Source organism: Danio aesculapii, chromosome 15 (assembly GCF_903798145.1).
Source record: "Danio aesculapii chromosome 15, fDanAes4.1, whole genome shotgun sequence".
Taxonomy (NCBI): Eukaryota; Metazoa; Chordata; class Actinopteri; order Cypriniformes; family Danionidae; genus Danio; species Danio aesculapii.
This window is the reverse complement of record NC_079449.1, coordinates 246,881-271,880: the sequence shown is the minus strand read 5'-3', so window position 1 is coordinate 271,880 and position 25,000 is coordinate 246,881. Positions and strand designations below refer to the sequence as shown.

Sequence of the window (25,000 nt, the reverse complement as noted above, 5' to 3'; positions counted from 1 at the left end):
GTTCTACAGGATCTATATCATTTATGAAATAATGAGTTGCAGCTTAAGGAAACAGCATGGGAGGAAGTTGCTGCGGGCCTTGGTGCAGATGAAAAGTAAAAAAGTATAGATAGATAGATAGATAGATAGATAGATAGATAGATAGATAGATAGATAGATAGATAGATAGATAGATAGATAGATAGATAGATAGATAGATAGATAGATAGATAGATAGATAGATAGATAGATAGATAGATAGATAGATAGATAGATAGATAGATAGATAGATAGATAGATAGAGAGAGATAAATAGATAGATAGATAGATAGATAGATAGATAGATAGATAGATAGATAGATAGATAGACAGATAGACAGATAGATAGACAGACAGAAAGTGTTGGGCAAGCTACTTGAAAAATGTAGTGAGCTAAGTTTTTAGCTACTCTACTTAAAATGTAGCTTAACTACACTAAAAGCTACTTTGCATAAGTAGCTCAGCAATTTCCATTTTTAAATCAAGCAACTTAAATGATCATTCATGTCTTAGTGATCACTAAAACTGTCAATGAATCATATGAGGCAGAATAGTTCAGTCCAGTTATTTACTGTCAATAATATAGTACCAAACAGACATTATACTATATAACAGCAAAAACAAAGAAATCCAATAAAACCTGGTGTTACGCATTTAAAATACTATAGTAATGTTGTCGCGATACCATTAATTAATCTTATACTATACCAGCTGAAGTATCATGATACCAAGTAGTATTGCGATTACTGTAATTCATAACTCGAATCATAAAGAAAACTGTCAGATATACTAAATGTTAAGTTATAATAGGCCTCCCTGAATGTAATTCATATTTCCCTTAAGGCCAAAAAGTATTATTTCCATGAATAAATTGAATTTTCTTAATTCCTTTTGTTTATTTTGTAGATAACTGACCAACAACAACACATTTAAATAAAGATTAAAGTCTGCGCAATAGCCTAATGGTTAGTGCGCCGACATATGGTGCAGTAGCACGCCAGGGTTCAAATCCCGGCACGAGGACATTTCCCTACCCTATTAATAATAGTATATTATTGCACAAACGTGAGCATTTTACTGACTTTTCCACATGCAACATTATCTATTGTAGATAACCGATTAATAATGATACTACCATTTACAAACTACAGTGGCACCGCCAGTATTTCAGAGCCATAGTATCACGATACCACCATAGTACCGGTAAACCCTAGCTCATGCTCTGCTTGTGCTTGTGGTGTGAAACAGGCGTCAGACTGAGATGAACCAAACACAGAGTTTATTCAGTGGATTCACCTGCTCAGATGAATTATTCAGCTAAAGAATAGCAGTGTGCGCTAGCTAAATAAACACTGAACATCTGGATTTCACTATGAGTTTAAAATATTTCAACAATCCATTCTCTCCTGTTGATTAATGATCACAGGACAGGCAGATCAAATATCAGTCGTTGGGTTTAGTTATTTAATATTAATAACAGTAAAGATAATCTGTTCAATATTGTACTGAATCAGACTCACCAAACTGGAAGTTGGTGTAGTTTGGACAGACGTGGTAGCAGGCGCTCAGCAGCCCCTCCATCATCAGAGCCGTGCCCATTGCATAATACAGGCCGAAGTGCTTGGGGATACCGCACTCCTGACACACACACACACACACACACACACACATTCTGCAATTAGTTGTCGTCTTTGGTGCTAATACAGAAATCTAATGTATAGCCAAATATGGACATATACTGTATATAAACTTAAACATGAACATGTATGTGCATAAATATAACTCTTATGATTGAAAATAAATATGGGGCAGCACAGCGGCTCAGTGGAGTCTCACTGTGGCCTCACAGTAAGAAGGTCGCTGGTTCGAATCACGGCTGGGTCAGTTGGTGTTTCTGTGTGGAGTTTGCATGTTCTCCCCGTGTTGGTGTGGGTTTCCTCCGGGTGCTCCGGTTTCCCCCACAGTCCAAACACATGCGCTATAGGGGAACTGATCAACTAAATTAGTCATAGTGTATGAGTGTGTGTGTGGTTGTTTTCCAGTGCTGGGTTGCAGCTGGAAGGGCATCCGCTGTGTAAAACATATACTGAATAAATTAGCGGTTCATTCCGCTGTGGCGAACTCTGATGAACTCAGCCGAAGGAGAATGAATATGTAAACTGGCATTTTGTAATATATGAGGACTATAGGAACATGTATGAGATACAGCTGAAGGTCAAATTATTTGCCCTCTGTGTAAAATTGTGCGACCAATAGTCGGCAGTGCTTGATATTTAGAAACTAGTCATTATTAGTAGAGAGACGCTGTACAAACACAATCTACAGTCACTGGTGAAAGTAACAAGCATGCAGCGGTGCCTCTGTAGTTTTCTTTGTCTCCCGCTTGTGGTTACTAAAGGAATTGCAGGAATTGTGTGTGTGTGTGTGTGTGTGTGTGTGTGCAGTGTTTGAGTATCTCTCACCAGCGCTGTGCTGTCGTTGCGCTCCAGTGCGCGGTTATGCAGAATATCCCTCTGCAGGACGATCAGCAGGAACAGCAGACCCAGCAGCACATAACCCAGATTACTCAGGATATTATTGAAGGAGCTGAAAACAACCCAACACTAGCATGAGCATTCACATGCTTTAGTATACACTTACTATTATTATTATAATAATGTTTAAAGAACACACACATATACACACTCACACACACACACCCTCACTCCAGGGCATATGCAGGAATCCTAAAGGAAATCTCAACACCTTATCAAAGAGCTTCTCAGAATATTTAAGACCTCGTGGCCTCTTCAAGTTCTAATCAGTATCAAACCTTTAACTTAATAAGCAGCTGCTAATAAACAGTTGTAGTTAACTGAGTGAATGGAGCACAAGTGTGTAACAGAACTCAGATAAGCTCTGAAGAAGCAGAGTCTGACAGAATAAATTACGCTGTTGTTTTCAGCGACAGGCTTCAGCCACTGTTTAAACTCGTCTTCCTCCAGGAGGACACAAACTTACATTTTCCCATCTTGCCGTCTGTTTGGCTCTATTGCAGGGCTATTCAATTAGTTTATCATTAGATTATGAAGAGCATCCCTAATGAGGGGCCGGAGAGATGTGACTTATAATATGAGTGAAGACACAACAGCATATAAGAGCCCATATGCTGTGTGTTTGCTCCTTTAGACGCCCACGTTGTGTTGTTCTACATTAATATGTGAATATATTGTATTTTGATACTCCATAACATCACTGCACTGCACAATGTGGCTTTATTACACACATATTCAGATGTTGTATTCAGAGCACAACAAAAGCAGAGCATTGCTGAAGCAGGCTTCCTCTACATTCAGACACATTCATATGCTGCTTTAAACTGCGGAACTATTCTGGGTTATATAGTCTGAAGAGTAATGATGGTTTCACAGTGTCAATTTAAGCTTTATATTAGGTGTTTAAATCAACTGTTGTTATCATCATCTGTGTTCATTCATTCATAATCATTTGAATAATCTGTAATAATTCCTCTAACATATCTTTATATCGCACTAAAAGCCACGCACAACTCTCAGCGCTACAGCGACAGATGTTTTCTACTCAGTGTGAGCAGACACCAGGGCTCTTATATGCTGTTGTGTCATATTAGCATATATTATAATATTGGAAATAATGAACTAGCGCGCGGAAAAGACGTGATATGTGAACGGCCCGCTGCTATAGTTAATCCAGTGTGTGTGTGTATTAGCCTTGGCGTAGCTATAAGCTCAGAACTTTACACTAGCGTGCAGAAAATACATGATATGTGAACGGCCCGCTGCTATAGTTAATCCAGTGTGTGTGTGTGTGTTAACCCTGGTGTATAAGCTCAGAACTTCACACTAGCGCACAGGTGGCATAACTGTGTTTAGCTGCAGCAGAAACGCGGCGTTGAGAAGCCTTTAAGCTTCAGTGTTCAAATGTTTCCGGCTGCTCGCGCGACTCACTCACTTACTGTCAGGTGCCTCACGCTCTGCGCAGCCTTCATCTGCAGCTCGTGCTGTATTGAACAGACGCACTTCATCACTATAGCGGCTGATTTTGGACTGAACTAAATGTATTTCTGGTGTCTTAATCACACTATTTGTAGGGTCGGAACAAATTGCCTCATGGGCCAAGTTCAGCCTTCAGGCCGCCAATTGAACAGCCCTGCTCTATGGTTTCACTACATGTGGCAACAAATTACGTGACATCACCCGGACAGAGGAGCTTGGCTGGACGCACCCGGCCCAAACCAATCGAGGAAAAGAAATATATTTATACTCTTTTGGAGTCAAACACGTTTAGACGCTTAAACAAGATTTAAGGCCTCGTAAAAACAGGATTAAGTCTTTTTAATGCCATTTAAGGGCCTTCATTTACTCATAATTCATTTATCAACTTTAAATACTTTAAAGACCCCTTGGACACCCTGCACTCACACACACTCTCATAATTACTCATACCAGGGGCGTCGCTAGACCCAGTGTACTGGACCCTGACGCGCTGCTCTTCTGGTTGTTAACATGTACGTGCTGCTCTCGCTCCGCTCATGCATTGTGAAACAGCCGTGTATGCGGAGGTGTCGGCACGCAGTGAGTTTTACAAGTCGTGTCAAGTTTAAATAACATGACGGTGATCTTACTCAGAATACCTGCTGATAGATCATTTATATGAAGTAAAAAGGAGCGATGACGAGTCAGGGAGGAGAAGACTTAATGAACCCAATTCTCTGCCATGAGTCAAGTCTGAGACAACAGATAATCCTATTGAACATCCCTTTTATATTCTACAGAATATCAGTTAAAGAAAGTGAATACTCATGCAAAAGATGTCTTAAATCATCTCAGCATCAGTTTTGTCTTTACTTTGTTTTCCAGTTACATTTAGGATTAATTGCAGTTATTTATTTAGAATAATAGTGGTATAATAGGAGTAATACTCTTATTTATTTATATTATATATATATATTGTTGTTGTTTGTTTTTTGAGGGGGCCGTGCCCCAGTACAGCTTTATGTCTAGCAACGCCCCTGGATCATACTCACACAAACACACTCATAAACACACACCTTAGAGCCCCGAGAGGGTGTGCACACAGGAAGTTGTAATAGCAGATGTCCTGGTTTCCTGTGACGTTTACAACCTGTCAGAAAATACATCAGTCAAACTCAACCAATCAGGAGGCTCGAATATAAAAGCCAGATTTCCCACCGTCTGATAGGTGATGACCAGCTGGATGACCGGCAGAGCGTAGAACACTGCGATCGTGGCGATGTTCCTGTAACACACACACACACACACACACACACACACACTGAAGTTTCTGTATATAGAAAAAACACAGCTGTCCTGTGTGTGTGTGTGCGTGTGCGTGTGTGTGTGTGTGTGTGCGCTGAGACTGACCAGAAGTAGATCTGGTATTTCTTGCTGAGGATGCGTTTGTCTTTACGAGCGAGATCAGACACACACAGGAACTTCTGTTGAGGAGGAACACAATCAGTAAAAACACACACACACACACACACACACACACACACACACACACACACACACACAATATATATACTTACACACACAGCCACTCACATACATGCACACACACACAAACACAGACACATAGTAGCATTAACACACACATGAAGTCAATCACATACACACTCAAATATGCACACACATACACATTCGCACACGCACACACTCTTGCATAACCAAACTCACCGTCACAAACACACATGTGCACACACACACTTACGTAAACACACTCACTCTCTCCATCTCACACAATAGTTGACACACACACACACACACCTTTGTGCGTACGATGTTCTTGTCGGAGTCGATGTCTGCGAGTGTGTCGTAATCGTCCTCCTCTACAGAGCTCAGAGACTCCTGACGGCTGCGGGAGATGCTCTCTAGTGAACGCTCTGCGCACACACACACACACACACGTCACTGAATGATTCCTGACACTCTTTGATCTGCTGATCTGAAATGGTTTGTTTCCCTGATTTACATAATCATCATCATCTCTGATCAATCAATTAATCAATCAATCACATTAATGATCAGTAACACTGTCATTATGGGATGCTCTGATTTCAGACAGGGTGGGATTTGTTCTTTTAGTGGGTGCTGATTGGCTGATTGTAATAAGTGGGCGTGTCACCAAAGCGGATGGCTACATGATGGGCTGTTATTAGGCGTCGCTTAAAGGTCTCCGACCCTAAATGGCAGAAATAAACCAATCAGAACGCAGAGCACATCACACACACACACACACAGCCAATGACAGAGGGTAATGGACCTACACTGTGAACGTGAGCATACTGTCTGTGTGTGTGTGTGTTTATGTGTATCTGTGCGTTTATGTATTTGTTTGTGTTGTGTGTGTGTGTGTGTGTGTGTGTGTTTATGCTTGTTTTTGTTTTGTGTGCCTATGTTGGTGTGTTTGTGAGTGTTTAAGTGTGAGTGCATGTGTGTGTCTGTGTGTTTGTTTATGCTTGTGTGCGAGTTGTGTGTTTATGTCTGTGTGTGTTTATGTCTGTGTGTGTTTATGTTTTTGTTGTGTATTTATGTCTGTTTAAATGTGTGTGTGTGTTTATGGTTGTGTTTGACTGTGTTTATGTTTGTGTTGTGTGTTTGTTTATGCTTGTATGTGTTTATGTTTGTGTTGTGTATTTGTGTGTTTATGTGTGTTTATGCTTGTGTGTGTTTGTTTGTGTTGTGTATTTGTGTGTTTATGTGTGTTTATGCTTGTGTGTGTTTGTGTTGTGTATTTGTGTGTTTATGCTTGTGTGTGTTTGTTTGTGTTGTGTATTTGTGTGTTTATGCTTGTGTGTGTTTATGTTTGTGTATTTGTGTGTTTATGTGTGTGTGTTTAAGTGTGAGTGTGTGTGTGTGTTTATGCTTGTGTTTTAATGTGTGTGTTTATGCTTGTGTGTGTTTGTTTGTGTTGTGTATTTGTGTGTTTATGTGTGTTTATGCTTGTGTGTGTTTGTTTGTGTTGTGTATTTGTGTGTTTATGTGTGTTTATGCTTGTGTGTGTTTGTTTGTGTTGTGTATTTGTGTGTTTATGCTTGTGTGTGTTTGTGTTGTGTATTTGTGTGTTTATGTGTGTTTATGCTTGTGTGTGTTTGTTTGTGTTGTGTATTTGTGTGTTTATGTGTGTTTATGCTTGTGTGTGTTTGTTTGTGTTGTGTATTGTGTGTTTATGTGTGTTTATGCTTTGTGTGTGTTTGGTTGTGTTGTGTATTTGTGTGTTTATGTGTGTTTATGCTTGTGTGTGTTTGTTTGTGTTGTGTATTTGTGTGTTTATGTGTGTTTATGCTTGTGTGTGTTTGTTTGTGTTGTGTATTTGTGTTTATGTGTGTTTATGCTTGTGTGTGTTTGTTTGTGTTGTGTATTTGTGTGTTTATGTGTGTTTATGCTTGTGTGTGTTTATGTTTGTGTTTGTGTATTTGTGTGTTTATGTGTGTTTATGCTTGTGTGTGTTTGTTTTGTGTTGTGTATTTGTGTTTATGTGTGTTTATGCTTGTGTGTGTTTGTGTTGTGTATTTGTGTGTTTATGCTTGTGTGTGTTTGTTTGTGTTGTGTATTTGTGTGTTTATGCTTGTGTGTGTTTATGTTTGTGTATTTGTGTGTTTATGTGTGTGTGTTTAAGTGTGAGTGTGTGTGTGTGTTTATGCTTGTGTTTTAATGTGTGTGTTTATGCTTGTGTGTGTTTGTTTGTGTTGTGTATTTGTGTGTTTATGTGTGTTTATGCTTGTGTGTGTTTGTTTGTGTTGTGTATTTGTGTGTTTATGTGTGTTTATGCTTGTGTGTGTTTGTTTGTGTTGTGTATTTGTGTGTTTATGTGTGTTTATGCTTGTGTGTGTTTGTGTTGTGTATTTGTGTGTTTATGTGTGTTTATGCTTGTGTGTGTTTGTTTGTGTTGTGTATTTGTGTGTTTATGTGTGTTTATGCTTGTGTTTGTTTGTGTTGTGTATTTGTGTGTTTATGTGTGTTTATGCTTGTGTGTGTTTGTTTGTGTTGTGTATTTGTGTGTTTATGTGTGTTTATGCTTGTGTGTGTTTGTTTGTGTTGTGTATTTGTGTGTTTATGTGTGTTTATGCTTGTGTGTGTTTGTTTGTGTTGTGTATTTGTGTTTATGTGTGTTTATGCTTGTGTGTGTTGTTTGTGTTGTGTATTTGTGTGTTATGTGTGTTTATGCTTGTGTGTGTGTTTGTTTGTGTTGTGTATTTGTGTGTTTATGTGTGTTTATGCTTGTGTGTGTTTGTTTGTGTTGTGTATTTGTGTGTTTATGTGTGTTTATGCTTGTGTGTGTTTGTGTTGTGTATTTGTGTGTTTATGTGTGTTTATGCTTGTGTGTGTTTGTTTGTGTTGTGTATTTGTGTGTTTATGCTTGTGTGTGTTTGTTTGTGTTTGTGTATTTGTGTGTTTATGTGTGTTTATGCTTGTGTGTGTTTGTTTGTGTTGTGTATTTGTGTGTTTATGTGTGTTTATGCTTGTGTGTGTTTGTTTGTGTTGTGTATTTGTGTGTTTATGTGTGTTTATGCTTGTGTGTGTTTGTTTGTGTTGTGTATTTGTGTGTTTATGCTTGTGTGTGTTGTTTGTGTTGTGTATTTGTGTGTTTATGTGTGTTTATGCTTGTGTGTGTTTGTTTGTGTGTGTATTTGTGTGTTTATGTGTGTTTATGCTTGTGTGTGTTTGTTTGTGTTGTGTATTTGTGTGTTTATGCTTGTGTGTGTTTATGTTTGTGTATTTGTGTGTTTATGTGTGTGTGTTTAAGTGTGAGTGTGTGTGTGTGTTTATGCTTGTGTTTTAGTGTGTGTGTTTATGCTTGTGTGTGTTTATGCTTGTGTGTGTTTATGTTTGTGTATTTGTGTGTTTATGTGTGTGTAAGTGTGAATGTGTGTGTTTATGCTTGTGTTTTAGTGTGTGTTTATGCTTGTGTGTGTTTGTGTTGTGTATTTGTGTGTTTTAAGTGTGAGTAAGTGTGAATGTGTGTGTTTATGCTTGTGTTTTAGTGTGTGTTTATGTTTGTTTGTGTGTTTATGTGTGTGTGTGTGTGTTTATGTTTGTTTGTGTGTGTGTGTGTTTATGTTTGTGTATTTGTGTGTTTATGTGTGTGTTTATGTTTCTTTGTGTATTTGTCTGTTGTGTATTTGTGTGTTTATGTGTGTGTAAGTGTAAGTGTGTGTGTTTATGCCTGTGTTTTAGTGTGTGTTTGTTTGTGTATTTGTGTGTGTGTTTAAGTGTGAGTGTGTGTTTGTGTATCTGTGTTTGTGTGTTTGAGTGGGTTTATGCTTGTGTTTGAGTGTGTGTTTGTGCGGGTTTGTGTTGTGTATCTGTGTGTGTGTGTATTTGTTTATGCGTGTGTTGTGTGTGTGTGTGTGTGTGTTAGTACCCATGTATCCATAGTTTCCATCAGTTGATGTCAGGCTGTCAGTGACGGCCTCAGAGCTCAGTGTGCTGCCGTTATCAGCTGCAGGAACAGACAGATAACACAACAACACATTACAGATGATGCAGAAATAACTCATCTACAGCAGAACAACAACAATAACTCACAGGAGGACTTTAATAACTCAACAAACCAACAATAATAAATCATCAAATCAGCATTATTCACTCACCAAATGAGCCGTATTCATAAGGAGACACGGGAGCCTTTCCTGAAACACACACACACAGTGGCTTAGACTGATGTCCTCTGTGTGTGTGTGTGTGTGTGTGTTGAGGTATACTTTATCTGTCATTCAACAGTTCCTCCAGATTTAGCAGGTTTAGTGATTGAGGAGTTTATTGCTAAATGAAGCTTCTGAGGTTTTGTAAACTGCTTTACATTAGCTGTAGATGCGTCATGTGGCATTATTTCATATATATATATATACTCAGGGGCGACACAGTAGCTGAGTGGTTAGCACTGTGGCCACACAGCAAGAAGGTCCCTGGTTCGAGTCTCGGCTGGGTCAGTTGGTGTTTCTGTGTGGAGTTTGCATGTTCTCCCCGTGTTGGTGTGGGTTTCCTCTGGGTGCTCCGGTTTCCCCCACAGTCCAAACACATGCGCTATAGGAGAACTGATCAACTAAACTGGCCAGAGTGTGAGAGTGTGTGTGTGTGTGTGTGTGTGTGAGAGATTGAGTGTGTATGGGTGTTTCCCAGTACTGGTTTGCAGCTAGAAGGGTATCCACTGTGTAAAACATATGCTGGAATAGTTGGTGGTTCATTCCACTGTGGCGACCCCTGATGAATAAACGCTCTAATCTGCATGGCCTAGTTGTGAGCACTCATATTCTACTGCGAACACCACGCTTAAACTCTACATCATGGTTATGTGGTCATCACCATCTTAACTACAGTAACCATGGTAACTGCAAATGAACCATAGTTCTGTAACATGACCCATAGGTTAAGGTATTTATTATAGATGCACTGAATCCGCTTGTTAAGTCGTGACGTATCGATGGTGTATGGAGTACTGTTTCCGGGTCGCTGTCGCTACTCATTTGAATAGAGAAAATATTAATTCATGGCTCATTGTTAGTCCTATCACACACTAAACTGAGTTTGATATTAAATCAGTGTACACACCGGTCTCTGGGCTTGCTGCATCACATATACCAACATTTGAACAATTTATAAACATAATCAATTTCTGCTCGTCTGATGTTAGGCATGGATATATACATCACCATCGGGATATTCTAAAGTATTACAGCGCTTTATAAACATTTATTACTGCCATTTGATGAGTCTCCACATACAGTGTGATAGAGCTCTTGGACCCAGAAGCCGCTTCGTGTGACATCACACTTACAGGCCCGTAGCCAAGGGGGGTTCGGGGGGTTCGGGTGGTTCGGAAGACCCACCCCTCACTGACAAAGGTCCAGAATTTGTCCTATTTTAACTGCTACGCCATTATCAATAGTGAAAATAACCCATCGAAAAGTCTTCATGACCAAGCGGAATCCTCTCGCTTCGGCAGGACTTCAGCTAATCAGTTCTGGCTAATGCTAACAAATATTTAACTCTTATAATCTGACCTTCACTACTGAATTGTTTATAAACAGAGAAAACATTTAACCAGTAACTTTCATTACAATTCTGGACCTTATTCTTGACTAAATGAGCCTGAAGCAGCAAAAGCAGAGCATATTAAATTAATCTGAACACTGTTTTGGCTATTTGTTATTGAATTTTCACATGTGCTGTTTTTTTACTGGAGAGGCTAATAATCGTGCAGATCATCATCATCATCTTCATTATTATTATTATTAAGTTTTCAGTCATTTTGTGTTCACATGGCCAGATTGTGACAGGAAGTGGAATGTGTTGGCCATTTTGTTATGAGCTAATAAATGATTTGTTAATTTAAAACTTGAACAGATTCCTGTTTTATTATGATATATGATTTACACATTTGTGCTTTAATAAGCTTTTTTCATATTTTTTATTGTTTTTAGTACATTAAACAGTGTTGTTATGATGACCATCCAACAAGCTAACTCAGCTAAAAATGCAGTAATAATTCAACAGAATGGCGTAGAACTGAAAAAAGGTCCTGTTTATGAGAAAAGAACCACCCGTTACACCAGGCTGGCCTGACTTAACAAGCGGATTCACATGCTAGTGTGTCGTCATGGCAACGCTGGTAAAATGGCGTCTGCTGTCTGAAATGTGGTTATCTCATTGGCTTGTGTCATTTTAATCTGTATATTTTGGGTTATCGAGCTCATTTAAAGCTAGAATAATGAAATCATGTACAGTATTTTCAGTCTGGTACTGCAGTTTCAGTGCATTGGTGATACTTTTGTAAAATAACTGCTTCAGCGAGGGAACAGCAGAGAGAGAGGGAGGTGGGGGAGATTTAGGAGATAAAGAGTGCTAGAAGCTAAGGGTGCACTCACACTGCTATCCAAACCCTGCCAATCGCGTTTATTGATTGGTTTGGGAAGTGTGAGTGTTCTGAATCAGGCTCAGGCGTGGTTCAGTGGGTCAGCCCTGGCCCGGTCAGAAGAGGTGTGCTGGAGTGCGGTTCACTTGGGCTCAGATGCGGTGTAAAGCACGCCTGAGCCTGAAACTGAAGACGAGACGTGACTTTAAGGGGCTGTTCGACACCTCTCTCCTGTTAAACTCAACAGAGCATCATCCATGATGTAAGAGTGCTCGGGGCCGGCAGGTGAAATGCAGTGAGAGTGCAGGCAAGGGGGAGCGGGGAAGGGGACGAGTGAGCTTTAGCACGGTTCAAGGCCACTGTACCTAATGTGAGGACACCCTAAGTTGTTATCACACACACACACACACACACACACACACACACACACACACACACACACACACACACACACTTTGAGAGAAACAGCATGCATTTGTGTTTGTGTTGTGTGTGTGGTAGGCAGGGTAAGGTTAGTTGTGTGTGTGTGTGTGTGTGTGTGTTTATGCTTGTGTGTGTGGCAAGTTTTGTTTGTTTGTTTCTGTTTGTGTTATGTGTGTGTTTATATTTGCGTGTCTTTTAGGCAAGGCAAGTTGTGTGTTTGTGTGTGTTTGTGTTAGTATTTTAGTATTGAAAACTGTTTTACAGATGGAACAGTACAGACAGAGAGAGCTAATAAAAGCTATAAGTACTGTTATCTTACACACATACACACACACACACACGTTGTAAACATGCACATAAACCACTAGTGTGTGTTAGTAACACACACACACTTATATCTTACCCAAGAGAGATGCTAAACACACACACACGATGCAGAAAACAGAAGAGAGTAAAACAACACTGAGGTTACTCAAATAACATTCATCACATGATCAGAACAGTGCAGTCTGACACAGGTGTGTGTGTGTGTGCGGTTACCTGTCTCTGCAGGTGAGGTGTCAGGGTTCAGAAGCCCCTCCCTCTTCCTGTTCATCCTGACAAACAGAGAATGTGATTGGCTGACAGAAGAACTGATTCATTCAGTGCCACATCAGTAAATCCTCCATCACACCAGTGTAGAACAGGGTGTCGAGCTCAGTCCTGCACAGTCTACTGCTGGTACAACACACTTACCTGAGGGACTCAATTTGATCAGGTGTGTTTGATTAGGGGTGAAACTAAACCGTGCAGAGCTGCGGCCCTCCAGGACCTGAGGATCCTGTAATCTAGAATACTGCAGTCAACAAACCTCTTATTCTCCAGACACGCCACGAGGAACGTCAGCAGGTAGAAGGACAGGAAGATCCCCAAGCAGAAGAGCATTCCCATCACATACACCTCCGCTACAGGACACAACACACACACATTATTGACGAAAGAGAGCATGTGTGTGTGTGGGAGAGAGAGAGAGAGAGAGAGAGAGAGAGAGTGTGTGTGTGTGTGTGGAGCTTACAGTTGATGGCAGGAGAAACAATCACATCCAGAGTCTTACTGCGATTCCCAGCGTCCAGCAGCTCATCTGAGGACACACACACACACACACACACACAGTCACTAGCTGTGCTTCCATCCACCTATTTATATGCACATTTTGAAACATCCCATATAAAGTGCTTGATGGAAACACACTGATGTGCATAACGTATAGGAAAGCTGCAGTATTAACTCAGCAGTAGCCAGCTGTAGTGAGTGAAGTCCTCCATCAGCATGTGCGCTTCAGTGCTGCTTCTGCTGCAGCTCTCCATTGTGTCAGATGTCAAATGTTGTTGTGCTGATGGTAAAAGGCCTCAGTCCTCCGTCAGTCCGTCATCACAGTGCTTCAGTATTATTATTCTTATATTATTATTCCCTCCAGAACTGTCCTGTGCATCTGTCTGCGCTCCCGTCTCGCACCACCGCGTTCATTGTGTTTGGTCTTGGTGTTCTGAGGCGCAGCTCATTTATTAGAGGAGGACAAACAGCACAGTGGAGAATCCCAACAGTGCTGCAGACTCCACTGCTCTCAGTGATATCTGTGCAGGGTGTCCAAGGGGTCTTTAAAGTATTAAAAGTTAATAAATGAATTATGAGTAAATGAAGGCCCTTAAATGGCATTAAAAAGTCTTAATCCCGTTTTTCCGAGTTCTTAAATCTTGTTTAAGCGTCTAAACGTGTTTGACTCCAAAAGAGTATAAATATATTTATTTTCCTCGATTGGTTCGGGCCGGGTGCATCCAGCCAATCTCCTCTGTCCGGGTAATGTCACGTAATTTGTGACAAACATGATGTGTAAGCTGATGTGCCGTTCTCCACATGTAGTGAAACCATAGAGCAGGGCTGTTCAATTGGCGGCCTGAAGGCTGAACTTGGCCCACGAGGCAATTTGTTCCGACCCTACAAATAGTGTGATTAAGACACCAGAAATACATTTAGTTCAGTCCAAACCAGCTGCTATAGTGATGAAGTGTGTCTGTTCAATACAGCACGAGCTGCAGATGAAGGCTGCGCAGAGCGTGAGGCACCTGACAGTAAGCGAGTGAGTCGCGCGAGCAGCCGGAAACATTTGAACACTGAAGCTTAAAGGCTTCTCAACGCCGCGTTTCTGCTGCAGCTAAACACAGTTATGCCACCTGTGCGCTAGTGTAAAGTTCTCAGCTTATACACCAGGGTTACCACACACACACACACTGGATTAACTATAGCAGCGGGCCGTTCACATATCACGTCTTTTCCGTGCGCTAGTTCGTTATTTCCAATATTATAATATATGCTAATATGACACAACAGCATATAAGAGCCCTGGTGTCTGCTCACACTGAGTAGAAAACATCTGTCGCTGTAGCGCTGAGAGTTGTGCGTGGCTTTTAGTGCGATATAAAGATATGTTACAGGAATTATTACAGATTATTCAAATGATTATGAATGAATGAACACAGATGATGATAACAACAGTTGATTTAAACACCTAATATAAAGCTTAAATTGACACTGTGAAACCATCATTACTCTTCAGACTATATAACCCAGAATAGTTCCGCAGTTTAAAGCAGCATATGAATGTGTCTGAATGTAGAGGAAGCCTGCTTCAGCAATGCTCTGCTTTTGTTGTGCTCTGAATACAACATCTGAATATGTGTGTAATAAAGCCACATTGTGCAGTGCAGTGATGTTATGGAGTATCAAAATACAATATATTCACATATTAATGTAGAACAACACAACGTGGGCGTCTAAAGGAGCAAACACACAGCATATGGGCTCTTATATGCTGTTGTGTCTTCACTCATATTATAAGTCACATCTCTCCGGCCCCTCATTAGGGATGCTCTTCATCAACTGGCCCCCCTGACAGACTAATTGAATAGCCCTGCAATAGAGCCAAACAGACGGCAAGATGGGGAAATGTAAGTTTGTGTACTCCTGGTTGGAGGAAGACGAGTTTAAACAGTGGCTGAAGCCTGTCGCTGAAAACAACAGCGTAATTTATTCTGTCAGACTCTGCTTCTTCAGAGCTTATCTGAGTTCTGTTACACACTTGTGCTCCATTCACTCAGTTAACTACAACTGTTTATTAGCAGCTGCTTATTAAGTTAAAGATTTGATGCTGATTAGAACTTGAAGAGGCCACGAGGTCTTCAATATTCTGAGAAGCTCTTTGATAAGGTGTTGAGATTTCCTTTAGGATTCCTGCATATGCCCTGGAGTGAGGTGATGCGCTACTCTGCAGCACTGATGGAGACGCTCATTTACTCACTGATGATTTATCAGACATTACAGTGTTGTACATGCGTGTAATCCTCATCTTTAATGTAAACACTGGTATTGGTCACTCACCGGGCAGCAGTGGGTAGAATCGGAGCGGTCCTCCACACGCCTCGTCTTCAGTCTTCACCACCACCACCACATAGAAGCTGTTACTGGGGAAATCCTTCCTCTGAAACACAGAGGAATGCTCCATTAAACACTGCACTGATGGAAGAGCATCATAATCTGACAGAGAGACTGTAGAGTATACTGCCACATCAGCTTCAGTGGGTATTTAAAGGGGAAAACTGCTTTACAGCAGATTTTTAAACAGCACTATTCTATAATATAGAGGATTAAGACAATATAGAGGCACGACAACATTACAGACACATCTGAACCAGCTTCAGGATCTGCTGTTGATCACAACTCAGAGGATTCTCTTTAACTATTAGGCTATCAAAGATGTCTCATCACAATGTGTGTGTGTGTGTGTGTGTGTGTTACCTGCACTGTGATGGCAGATCTGGTGGTCATAGTCTGATACATTCCAATAAAGGCCACATTATTATCCAGATCATATACTGGGCACTAGACAGAGACAGAGAGAATGAGAGAGACGTCACTACATACACACCTGACTGACGCTGACATACGTGTGTGTGTGTGTGTGTGTGTGTGTGTGTGTCTGACCTGGATGTCCTGTATTGACATGACTGAGCAGGGGAAGTTCTTCTGTGAGTTCACCTTCACGATCACTGTGTCCACACCGTCAGGGAATGCATACTTGAAGAACTACACACACACACACACACACACACACACACACACACACGTTTGGTTTGTGAGGCTGGATCAGTGATAACTAGGGATGAAAAATTCAGGATGCAGAAATATGAAGTTATTTCTGCGGCACAATGGCTCAGTGGTGTCGCACTGTGGCCTCACAGCAAGAAAGTCTCTGGTTCGAGTCTCGGCTGGGTCAGTGTGTGTTTCTGTGTGGAGTTTGCATGTTCTCCCCGTGTTGGTGTGGGTTTCCTCCGGATGCTCTGGTTTCCCCCACAGTCCAAACACATGCGCTATAGGGGAACTGATGAACTAAACTAGCTGTACTGTATGAGTGTGTGTGGGTGTTTCCCAGTACTGGGTTGTAGCTGGAAGGGCATCCGAGGGGTGTAGCTGAGCATATTTTGGCCATCAGATTTGTGAAAGCTCCTGATCTGGATCACCTCATGAAGATATTTATATTTTCTGCTGCTTTATCTGGTCTGATTCTTCACATGTGGACACAGTCTGTCCTCACACACACACACACACACACACACACTTACAGCAGATGACCTGTTCTCTAGATCCTTCAGTAGCAGGATGTCAGACACACACACACACACACACACACTCATCAGCTCATACACACTAACACACCCATCAGCTCACACAGACTCATCAGTGCGTACACACACACACCCGTCTGCACACACTCACACCCGTAAGCTCATACACACACACACACCCACTGGTCAGCTCATGCACAAACACATCCATCAGCTTACACACAAACATGCCCATGAGCTCTCTTACACACACGCACACACTCCTGCCCTGAATCAGCAGACACACATCTTCATCTGTATGTTTACGGACAGCTCTGCTCTGAGATCATTAACACTGATCTGAAATCAATCCTGAGGATCTATAATGACAGATAAACTAGTTAAAGTCCTCCAGGAGTGAGTGCGTGTGTGTGTGTGTGTGTGTGTGTGTGTGTGTGTGTGTGTACCTGTGGTTGAGACGGCGTCGCGTTGAAGCTGAATTTCTTGTCAGTCCTGTAAACAGAAGAAAAGCAGGACATGCATAAATTATCAGAGCCACGCCCCCTTCAAGCATCACTGACAGTCCTGGGTCTACAGCAAAGCTCAGTTCCTGAAGAGCCGCAGCTCTGCACAGTTCAGCTCCAACCACCTCCAACTCACACCTGCTCAATCGTGTCTAGCAGTGTTGAACACCGTGACTAGCTGATCAGCTGTGTTTGATTAGGGCTGGAGCTGAACTGTGCAGAGCTGCGGCCCTCCAGGAACTTCTCGTCCAGACTGGTGTTTTTAATGTGTTTTAGAAAAACAGTCTCTGTTCACACAGCTCAGTGTAAAATGCATGATACACGATCATTCACGCTGTCTCAGGGCATGTGTGTGTACTGTCAGCATTCATACACTTGCCGTTTACCGCTTGTGTAATGGTCATATGATCAAGGCTTAGCCAATCAGGGAATGATAGTCCAGAAGATATCCAATCAGAGAGCGGTTGTGGATAGCCACGCCTTCATTTTTGTGGGTCATAACGTGTGCATTTCAAACTGAACATAAACTAGTGTAATCAACTAAATAAACTCAATAATCTGCCAATGGAGTAAAGAAAATCAGCTGATGTTTGCTTTGAAATAGCTGTTCTGCTTCCCCCATTGGCAGATTATTCAGCTTGTAATAAGGAAAAACTCATTTGACTAATTATTAAACCTATATTCTGTGCTTGTCTTGAAAATGCGTCTTGATTTAAGAGTTTTTAAATATGTAGACTAGAAACCAGACACACACTCTGAGTAAGAACAGCAGTGTAGATGTACAGCAGGCCTGAATCTGTTATCTCTCAGCCGTCTGACTTCATCATCATCATCATCATCCTGATATAAGTGTGAACTCTGATCATTGGTCCTGATGTGTGTGTGTGTGTGTGAGTGTGTGTGTGTGTGTGTGTGTGAGTGTGTGTGTGTGTGTGAACTCTGATCATTGACTCACTGCAGAGTGAAGCTGTCGACTCGACTGACGCGCAGCTGATAGCTGATCCCGCTGCCGGCCAGCGTCGACACGTCCACATAGAAGAACTGCGTCTCAGACACGGCTTTAGTGGGCGGCTGACAGAGTGTCCGGCTCACCTGTGTGTACTGATACTTCCTCTGATACCTGCGCGCGCGCACACACATACACACACACACACACACACACACACACACACACACACATTATATCAGACATCTGCGCAAAGCAGATAATGCACAGCTCACTTCACAGTATTTCCTCTAATATTTGTTCTTCTGGAGAAAGTCTCATTTGTTTTATTTCAGCTAGAATAAAAGCAGTTTTTAATAGTTTATAACTCATGTTAAGCTCAATATTATTAGCCTCCTTCAGCAATATTAGAGTTGGATTGTCTCCAGAATAAACCACTGTTATACAGTGACTTGCCTAATTACCCTAACTTTACCCTAATTACCCTAGTGAAGCCTTTAAATGTCACTTTAAGCTGAATACTAGTGTCTTGAAGAATATCTAGTCTAATATTATGTGCTGTCATCATGATGAAGAGAACAGACATCAGTTATTACTCAGATTAAAACTCTACTAACTCAATATCTCACATGAATATTGAACACAATGCTCATAAACAGTGTGACCGTGGCGTCAGGACGAAACTCCTGAGTTTATTGCTTCATTTGCACAAAGAGAAGTTGATGAGGAACTGAAAGACTAAAGTTCACCTGTGAATGAGCACAAGATCGTATCTGAGTCCATAATAAACTTTGACATCTAATTATCATGTGGCTGGAGCAGCGAGCGTCTGATATCACAAGATGAGCTGCTGTGAATCAGACCAATGCTCTCTATACTACAGCTTAGAGCTGATCATCTGTAATTCAGCAAGCACTAGTGCAGATATTAACATCGTTTAGTAACAAAAATTAATTAAGAAAACATTTTAATAATAACACGATGAACATCAAGTCTGTTACTGTCAACTCTGTTACTATAAATTCTGTTATCGTCAACTCCTATTGTCAGTTCTGTCATCTTCAACTCGGTTATCGTCAACTCTGTAAACGTCAACTCTGTTACTACTGTCAACTCTGTTACCGTCAACTCCGTTACATTAAATTCTGTTATCATCAACTCTTTTATCTGTTACTTTCAACTCTATTATTATTGTCAACTCCGTCATCGTCAACTCTGTTACCGTCAACTTATTTATATGAGTTATAATTAACTCTTTTATCCTCAACTCTGTTACTTTCGACTGTATTATTATCGTCAAATCCGTTACGGTCAACTCTGTTACTATAGATTTTGTTATTGTCAACTCTATTATCGTCAACTGTTATCATCAACTCCATTATCGTCAACTCCGTTATTGTCAACTTCGTTATCGCAACTTCGTTACTATCGTCAACTCAGTTACCATCAACTTTGTTGCCGTCAACTCTGTTACAATAAATTCTGTTACAGTCAACTCTTTTATCCTCAACTCTGTTACTTTCGACTGTATTATTATTGTCAACTCCGTTATCGTCAACTCTGTTACTATAGATTCTGTTATCGTCAACTCTGCTATTTTTATCAACTCTGTTACTGTCAACGCTGTTATTATTACCGTCAACTCTGTTGCTGTCAACTCTGTTATTATTGTCAACTCTGTTACCGTCAACTCGGTTTTGTTGTAAACTCTGTTACGGTCAACTACCGTCAACTCTGTTACTGTTAGCCCTGTTACGTCAACTCTGTTATTATCGTCAACTCTGTTACTGCCAACGCTGTTATTTTCAACTCTATTATTATTGTCAACTCTGTTACCGTCAACTGTGTTATCATTGTCAACTCCGTTACCATCAACTCACTACTGTCAACTCTATTACTATAAATTCTGTTACCATCAACTCTGTTATTGTCAATTCTCATCATCAACTCTGTTACCAATTGACTCTGTTATTGTCAACTCAGTTACCTAACAATGAGTTAAACGTCAATGACTTACAGAATCAAATGTTCATTTCCAGATTCAAAACTCAGTGATTTCAGAAAGAAGTGATCAGAAAAACATTCCCAGATTAAATAAACTGTACTCACAGTCCTCTGAGGATGAGAGGGACCTGGAAGGACAGAACGGCCTGTTTCTGCCGCACCACGAACAGAATGGGGCTCAGTGCGTTCTCAGACTGCAGCTCCACAGACACCCTCACACCCTCCGTCTGGAACACACATGCGCTGTAATGAGTATAATAACTAACACTAGTACTGTAATGCAGCACAGATATCACGGTTCAGATCACACTGCGCGGATCGGACCATGTATGATGTATGACGTGGGTGTTTGAATTGAGATCCTGATCTTTTAATAATTAAATGTGCAGCTTTACTCAATCTCTCAGCATTTGTGACACATTTAAGATTAAACTACAAGTTAAGATAAAGTTATAAATCTGCAGGTCAACTGTGATCCGTTCCACCCCTAATAATGCCTGAATCAGCCAATCAGCAGCCCTGGATGCCTGCCTTGTTTCTGGAGACGGTGTGGTTGTAGGAGTAGATAGTCTGGTTCTCGCTGGTCACCGTGTCGAAGTACGTGACGTCAAATTGAGCTTGGACGACAGCACTGGTGGAGCTCACAGTCGGACAGCAGAACAAGAAGACCAGCATCAGGACCAGCCTGAGCACAGAACCACAGGACCACCACACCATCCTGGAGCCGGCATCAGCCTGAGAACTGAACCATACACACACACTTACCCTCATTACACAGATTATTACACAACTGTCTGCAATACTCGATTCTGATTGGTCAATTGAGACATTCAAAGATGTGTCATTCCTAATTAGCTGTGTTTTTGACTATTTGGCGCCATCTAGTGTCTGAATAAAGCGCAGGTTAGTGTATACTCCATCAGCTGTTTTCATTTTTGACTGTCTGGCGCCATCTAGTGTCTGAATAATGCGCAGGTTAGTGTATACTCCATCAGCTGCTTTAGTTTTTGACTGTCTGGCGCCATCTAGTGTCTGAATAAAGCGCAGGTTAGTGTATACTCCATCAGCTGCTTTAGTTTTTGATTGTCTGGCGCCATCTAGTGTCTGAATAATGCGCAGGTTAGTGTATACTCCATCAGCTGCTTTAGTTTTTGATTGTCTGGCGCCATCTAGTGTCTGAATAAAGCGCAGGTTAGTGTATACTCCATCAGCTGCTTTAGTTTTTGACTGTCTGGCGCCATCTAGTGTCTGAATAAAGCGCAGGTTAGTGTATACTCCATCAGCTGTTTTCGTTTCTGTGAGATTTGCAGTATTTGTTAGTGGCACACATTTCCTGCATGTTTTTGGCAGTCAGGACAGTTTAAATGCCCGCCATCTGCATAGTTTTACATTCAAAAACATTAAAGTATTCGCAAATAGTATATAAGTTGTCAATACACACTTCTCGTCCGGTGTGTGATCTCGTGACATTATCATAACGCACATTGGTGCTGATCAGCCGCTGCTGTATAAGACTGAGGGGTTTATTCTGCAATTAATGTACATTATCCTGATTATTACACAGCTAACTGCGACAAAACGAAGCTATTAGACACAAAACATTGATCTGAGCTCTAATAGTTTACTAATACTAGAATTAAACATACAGCTCACAGAAAGAAATTGGCTGACTACACCAACTTATTATTATTCAGTCGCAAGATCATGAGTTACCGGCTAATAACACACTATAGAATGCTGTGATTGACCAATCAGAGTCAAGTATTCCAGAGAAAGAGCTGTGTAATAATGAAAGTCAACATACAGCGATTAACAGAGTCACTCGAAAAATAAATACCAATATAAAAGAATCAAGTTTATCCAGCTAGAGACCTAGTTTAACCTCATCAGGTCGATTTAAACAGCTAAATTAACACATTTATAATAAAGCAGCATGAAGGCAAACACACAGCAGATGTTTACATCACTAAATAAATAAACTGAATTAGGGATCGACCACAACACATATATGATGACAGAAACACACACACACACACACACACACACACATACCTCAGAGTGTGTACAGTCCGGCTGTGTCGGTATAATCAGCACATTAATAAGCATATATGTGAATGTACACACTGACCGCGTCGCGTTAAGCTCGCGATGACGTTTATAACCGCTTTAAATACGACATAAACACATGATAACACACAGCAGCAGTGCCTATAATACAGAGACTGGTGTAAAACCGATGTAAATACGATCTGTCGGCCAGCCTGCGTCGGTTCTGACTCGCTCGCCGTCGCGCTGTTGTGTTGATGCTGGCCGAGGACGTGACGTCATTACGCACGCGTCATGTGACTCATCGCGTACAGCACTTTATAAGCACACGCGCCGAACGCTCGCGCTGATTTAAACAACACACAGCGATCATTAAACACAACTCAACACTTATTCCACAGAAACTGAGAGAGGAAGTCGGCGTGATTATTCTGTGGGCGGGGCTACACTGCCGAACAGCCAATGGCAGCGCAGGAGGACACGTGACCGGTCAGTTTGTTTACGGCTGAGCTGAAGACTCATCTGTCAGACACACACACACACACACACACACACTGCATCACACACTGTCATACACGAATAAACAATATACCGCTGTGATTACTACACACGATCATCTGATGGGACTCTAGATTCTGCATGCAACACAGTTCTGGATATACGACACTGCAGTAAAAGCAAATACTGTTATTTATTCATTTTCCTTCAGCTTATTCTCTTTATTAATCAGGGGTCGCCACAGCGGAATGAACCGCCAACTATTCCAGCATGTGTTTTACACAGCGGATGCCCTTCCAGCTGCAACCCAGTACTGGGAAACACCCATATACTCTTATTCCCACACACTCATACACTACAGTCAGTTTAGTTGATCAGTTCCCCTATAGCGCATGTGTTTGGACTGTGGGGGAAACCGGAGCACCCGGAGGAAACCCACGCCAACACGGGGAGAACATGCAAACTCCACACAGAAACACACACTGACCCAGCCGAGGCCCAGTGCTATAACCACTCAGCCCCAAATACTGTGTGTGTGTGTGATTATTTTCTCCATATTTGCTATATTGATACATCAAAATAAATTTACTAAAGTGATTTTAAAAGATGAAATTGTAAAAGTCTTTTATGTTTCAGAGAATATAATATAATACTGTTTCAAAAATACTGATGAAAAACATTCACTGATCAGAGCAAGATTATTTAATTATGTCATTAACAACATATCAGATAATAAGGGATCAACTAAATGTGATGTGTGTGTGTGTGTGTGTGTGTGTGTGTGTGTGTGTGTGTGTGTGTGTGTGTGAAATTCAGGGTAGAATAGTGGATGAAGAATACAGATTTGAGATGAGTGTTCATGAGTGTTTTGGTCAAACTGATCCTTCATCAGTCTGGGATATAACAGAAGCTCATTGTTGATCTGAATCTGCTGCTGCTCACTGATATTCACTGCTTCTTACACGTCCAACCTTGAGGCGGATGGGCTACAGCAGCAGAAGACCACACCGGGTGCCGCTCCTGTCAGCTAAGAACAGGAAACTGAGGCTACAATTCACACAGGCTCACCAAAACTGGACAATAGAAGATTGGAGAAACGTTGCCTGGTCTGATGAGTCTCCATTTCTGCTGACACATTCGGATGCTCGGCTCAGAACAACATGAAAGCATGGATCCATCCTGCCTTGTATCAGCGGTTCAGGCTGGTGGTGGTGTAATGGTGTGGGGGAGATTTTCTTTGGGTCCATTAGTACCAATTGAGCATGGTGTCAACGCCACAGCCTACCTGAGTATTGTTGCTGACCATGTCCATCCCTTTATGAGCACAGTGTCTCCATCTTCTGATGGCTACTTCCAGCAGGATAACGCACCATGTCATAAAGCGTGAATCATCTCAGACTGGTTTCTTCAACATGACAATGAGTTCACTGTACTCAAATGGCCTCCACAGTCACCAGAGCTCAATCCAATAGAGCACCTTTGGGATGTGGTGGAACGGGAGATTGGCATCATGGATGTGCAGCCGACAAATCTGCAGCAACTGTGTGATGCTATCATGTCAATATGGAGCAAAATCTCTGAGGAATATTTCCAGCAGCTTGTTGAATCTAGAACACGGAGGATTAAGACAGTTCTGGAGGGTAAAGGGGGTCCGACCCGGTACTAGTGAGGTGTACCTAATAAAGTGGCCGGTGAGTGTGTTTATAAACAAATATTTTGCACAATATAGTCATGCATATAATTATACACAAGAATACACAAATATCCACACTACACACAAATATTATGTAAATGTAAACCTTTATTTTGGATGTGCTGAGTCAATTTCCCAGTACTAATAGATAGACATCTGTGTGTGTGTGTGTGTGTGTGTGTGTGTGTGTGTGTGAGTGTGTGTTCCTCTAGTGTTTGCAGCTGATGCAGGAAGTCAAACATGGCCTTCTAAAGAGACGCTTTGCTCTGATTGGCTGAGGACAGTACTGACGTGCAGGAGCCGGTCTGAGCTCTGC

General features: G+C 41.4%; 1 protein-coding gene across 4 annotated transcripts in view; it reads right to left on the bottom strand.

Moving 5' to 3' along the window:
* The window catches only part of sidt2 (SID1 transmembrane family, member 2), a 28,609-nt gene extending 5,727 nt beyond the window's left edge, over nucleotides 1–22,882 (bottom strand). The window contains exons 1-21 of one of the 4 annotated variants that reach the window (XM_056473411.1): nucleotides 22,660–22,882; nucleotides 20,979–21,189; nucleotides 20,553–20,674; nucleotides 18,453–18,617; nucleotides 17,441–17,486; nucleotides 16,354–16,455; nucleotides 16,168–16,251; nucleotides 15,751–15,850; nucleotides 13,391–13,456; nucleotides 13,187–13,280; nucleotides 12,877–12,932; nucleotides 12,740–12,751; nucleotides 9,653–9,691; nucleotides 9,424–9,501; nucleotides 6,184–6,240; nucleotides 5,826–5,941; nucleotides 5,421–5,494; nucleotides 5,229–5,295; nucleotides 5,087–5,160; nucleotides 2,481–2,604; nucleotides 1,539–1,656 (exon numbers count right to left, since the gene is read on the bottom strand). In XM_056473411.1, coding sequence (XP_056329386.1) covers nucleotides 1,539–1,656; nucleotides 2,481–2,604; nucleotides 5,087–5,160; nucleotides 5,229–5,295; nucleotides 5,421–5,494; nucleotides 5,826–5,941; nucleotides 6,184–6,240; nucleotides 9,424–9,501; nucleotides 9,653–9,691; nucleotides 12,740–12,751; nucleotides 12,877–12,932; nucleotides 13,187–13,280; nucleotides 13,391–13,456; nucleotides 15,751–15,850; nucleotides 16,168–16,251; nucleotides 16,354–16,455; nucleotides 17,441–17,486; nucleotides 18,453–18,617; nucleotides 20,553–20,674; nucleotides 20,979–21,189; nucleotides 22,660–22,775 — 1,921 coding nt within the window. In that variant the 5' untranslated portion in view covers nucleotides 22,776–22,882. Of the gene's footprint in view, nucleotides 1–1,538; nucleotides 1,657–2,480; nucleotides 2,605–5,086; nucleotides 5,161–5,228; nucleotides 5,296–5,420; nucleotides 5,495–5,825; nucleotides 5,942–6,183; nucleotides 6,241–9,423; nucleotides 9,502–9,652; nucleotides 9,692–12,739; nucleotides 12,752–12,876; nucleotides 12,933–13,186; nucleotides 13,281–13,390; nucleotides 13,457–15,750; nucleotides 15,851–16,167; nucleotides 16,252–16,353; nucleotides 16,456–17,440; nucleotides 17,487–18,452; nucleotides 18,618–20,552; nucleotides 20,675–20,978; nucleotides 21,190–22,499 lie in introns of all 4 variants that reach the window. The other 3 variants (XM_056473408.1, XM_056473410.1, XM_056473409.1) reach the window with 3 other exon arrangements.
* Between the last annotated feature and the right edge of the window lie 2,118 nt (nucleotides 22,883–25,000).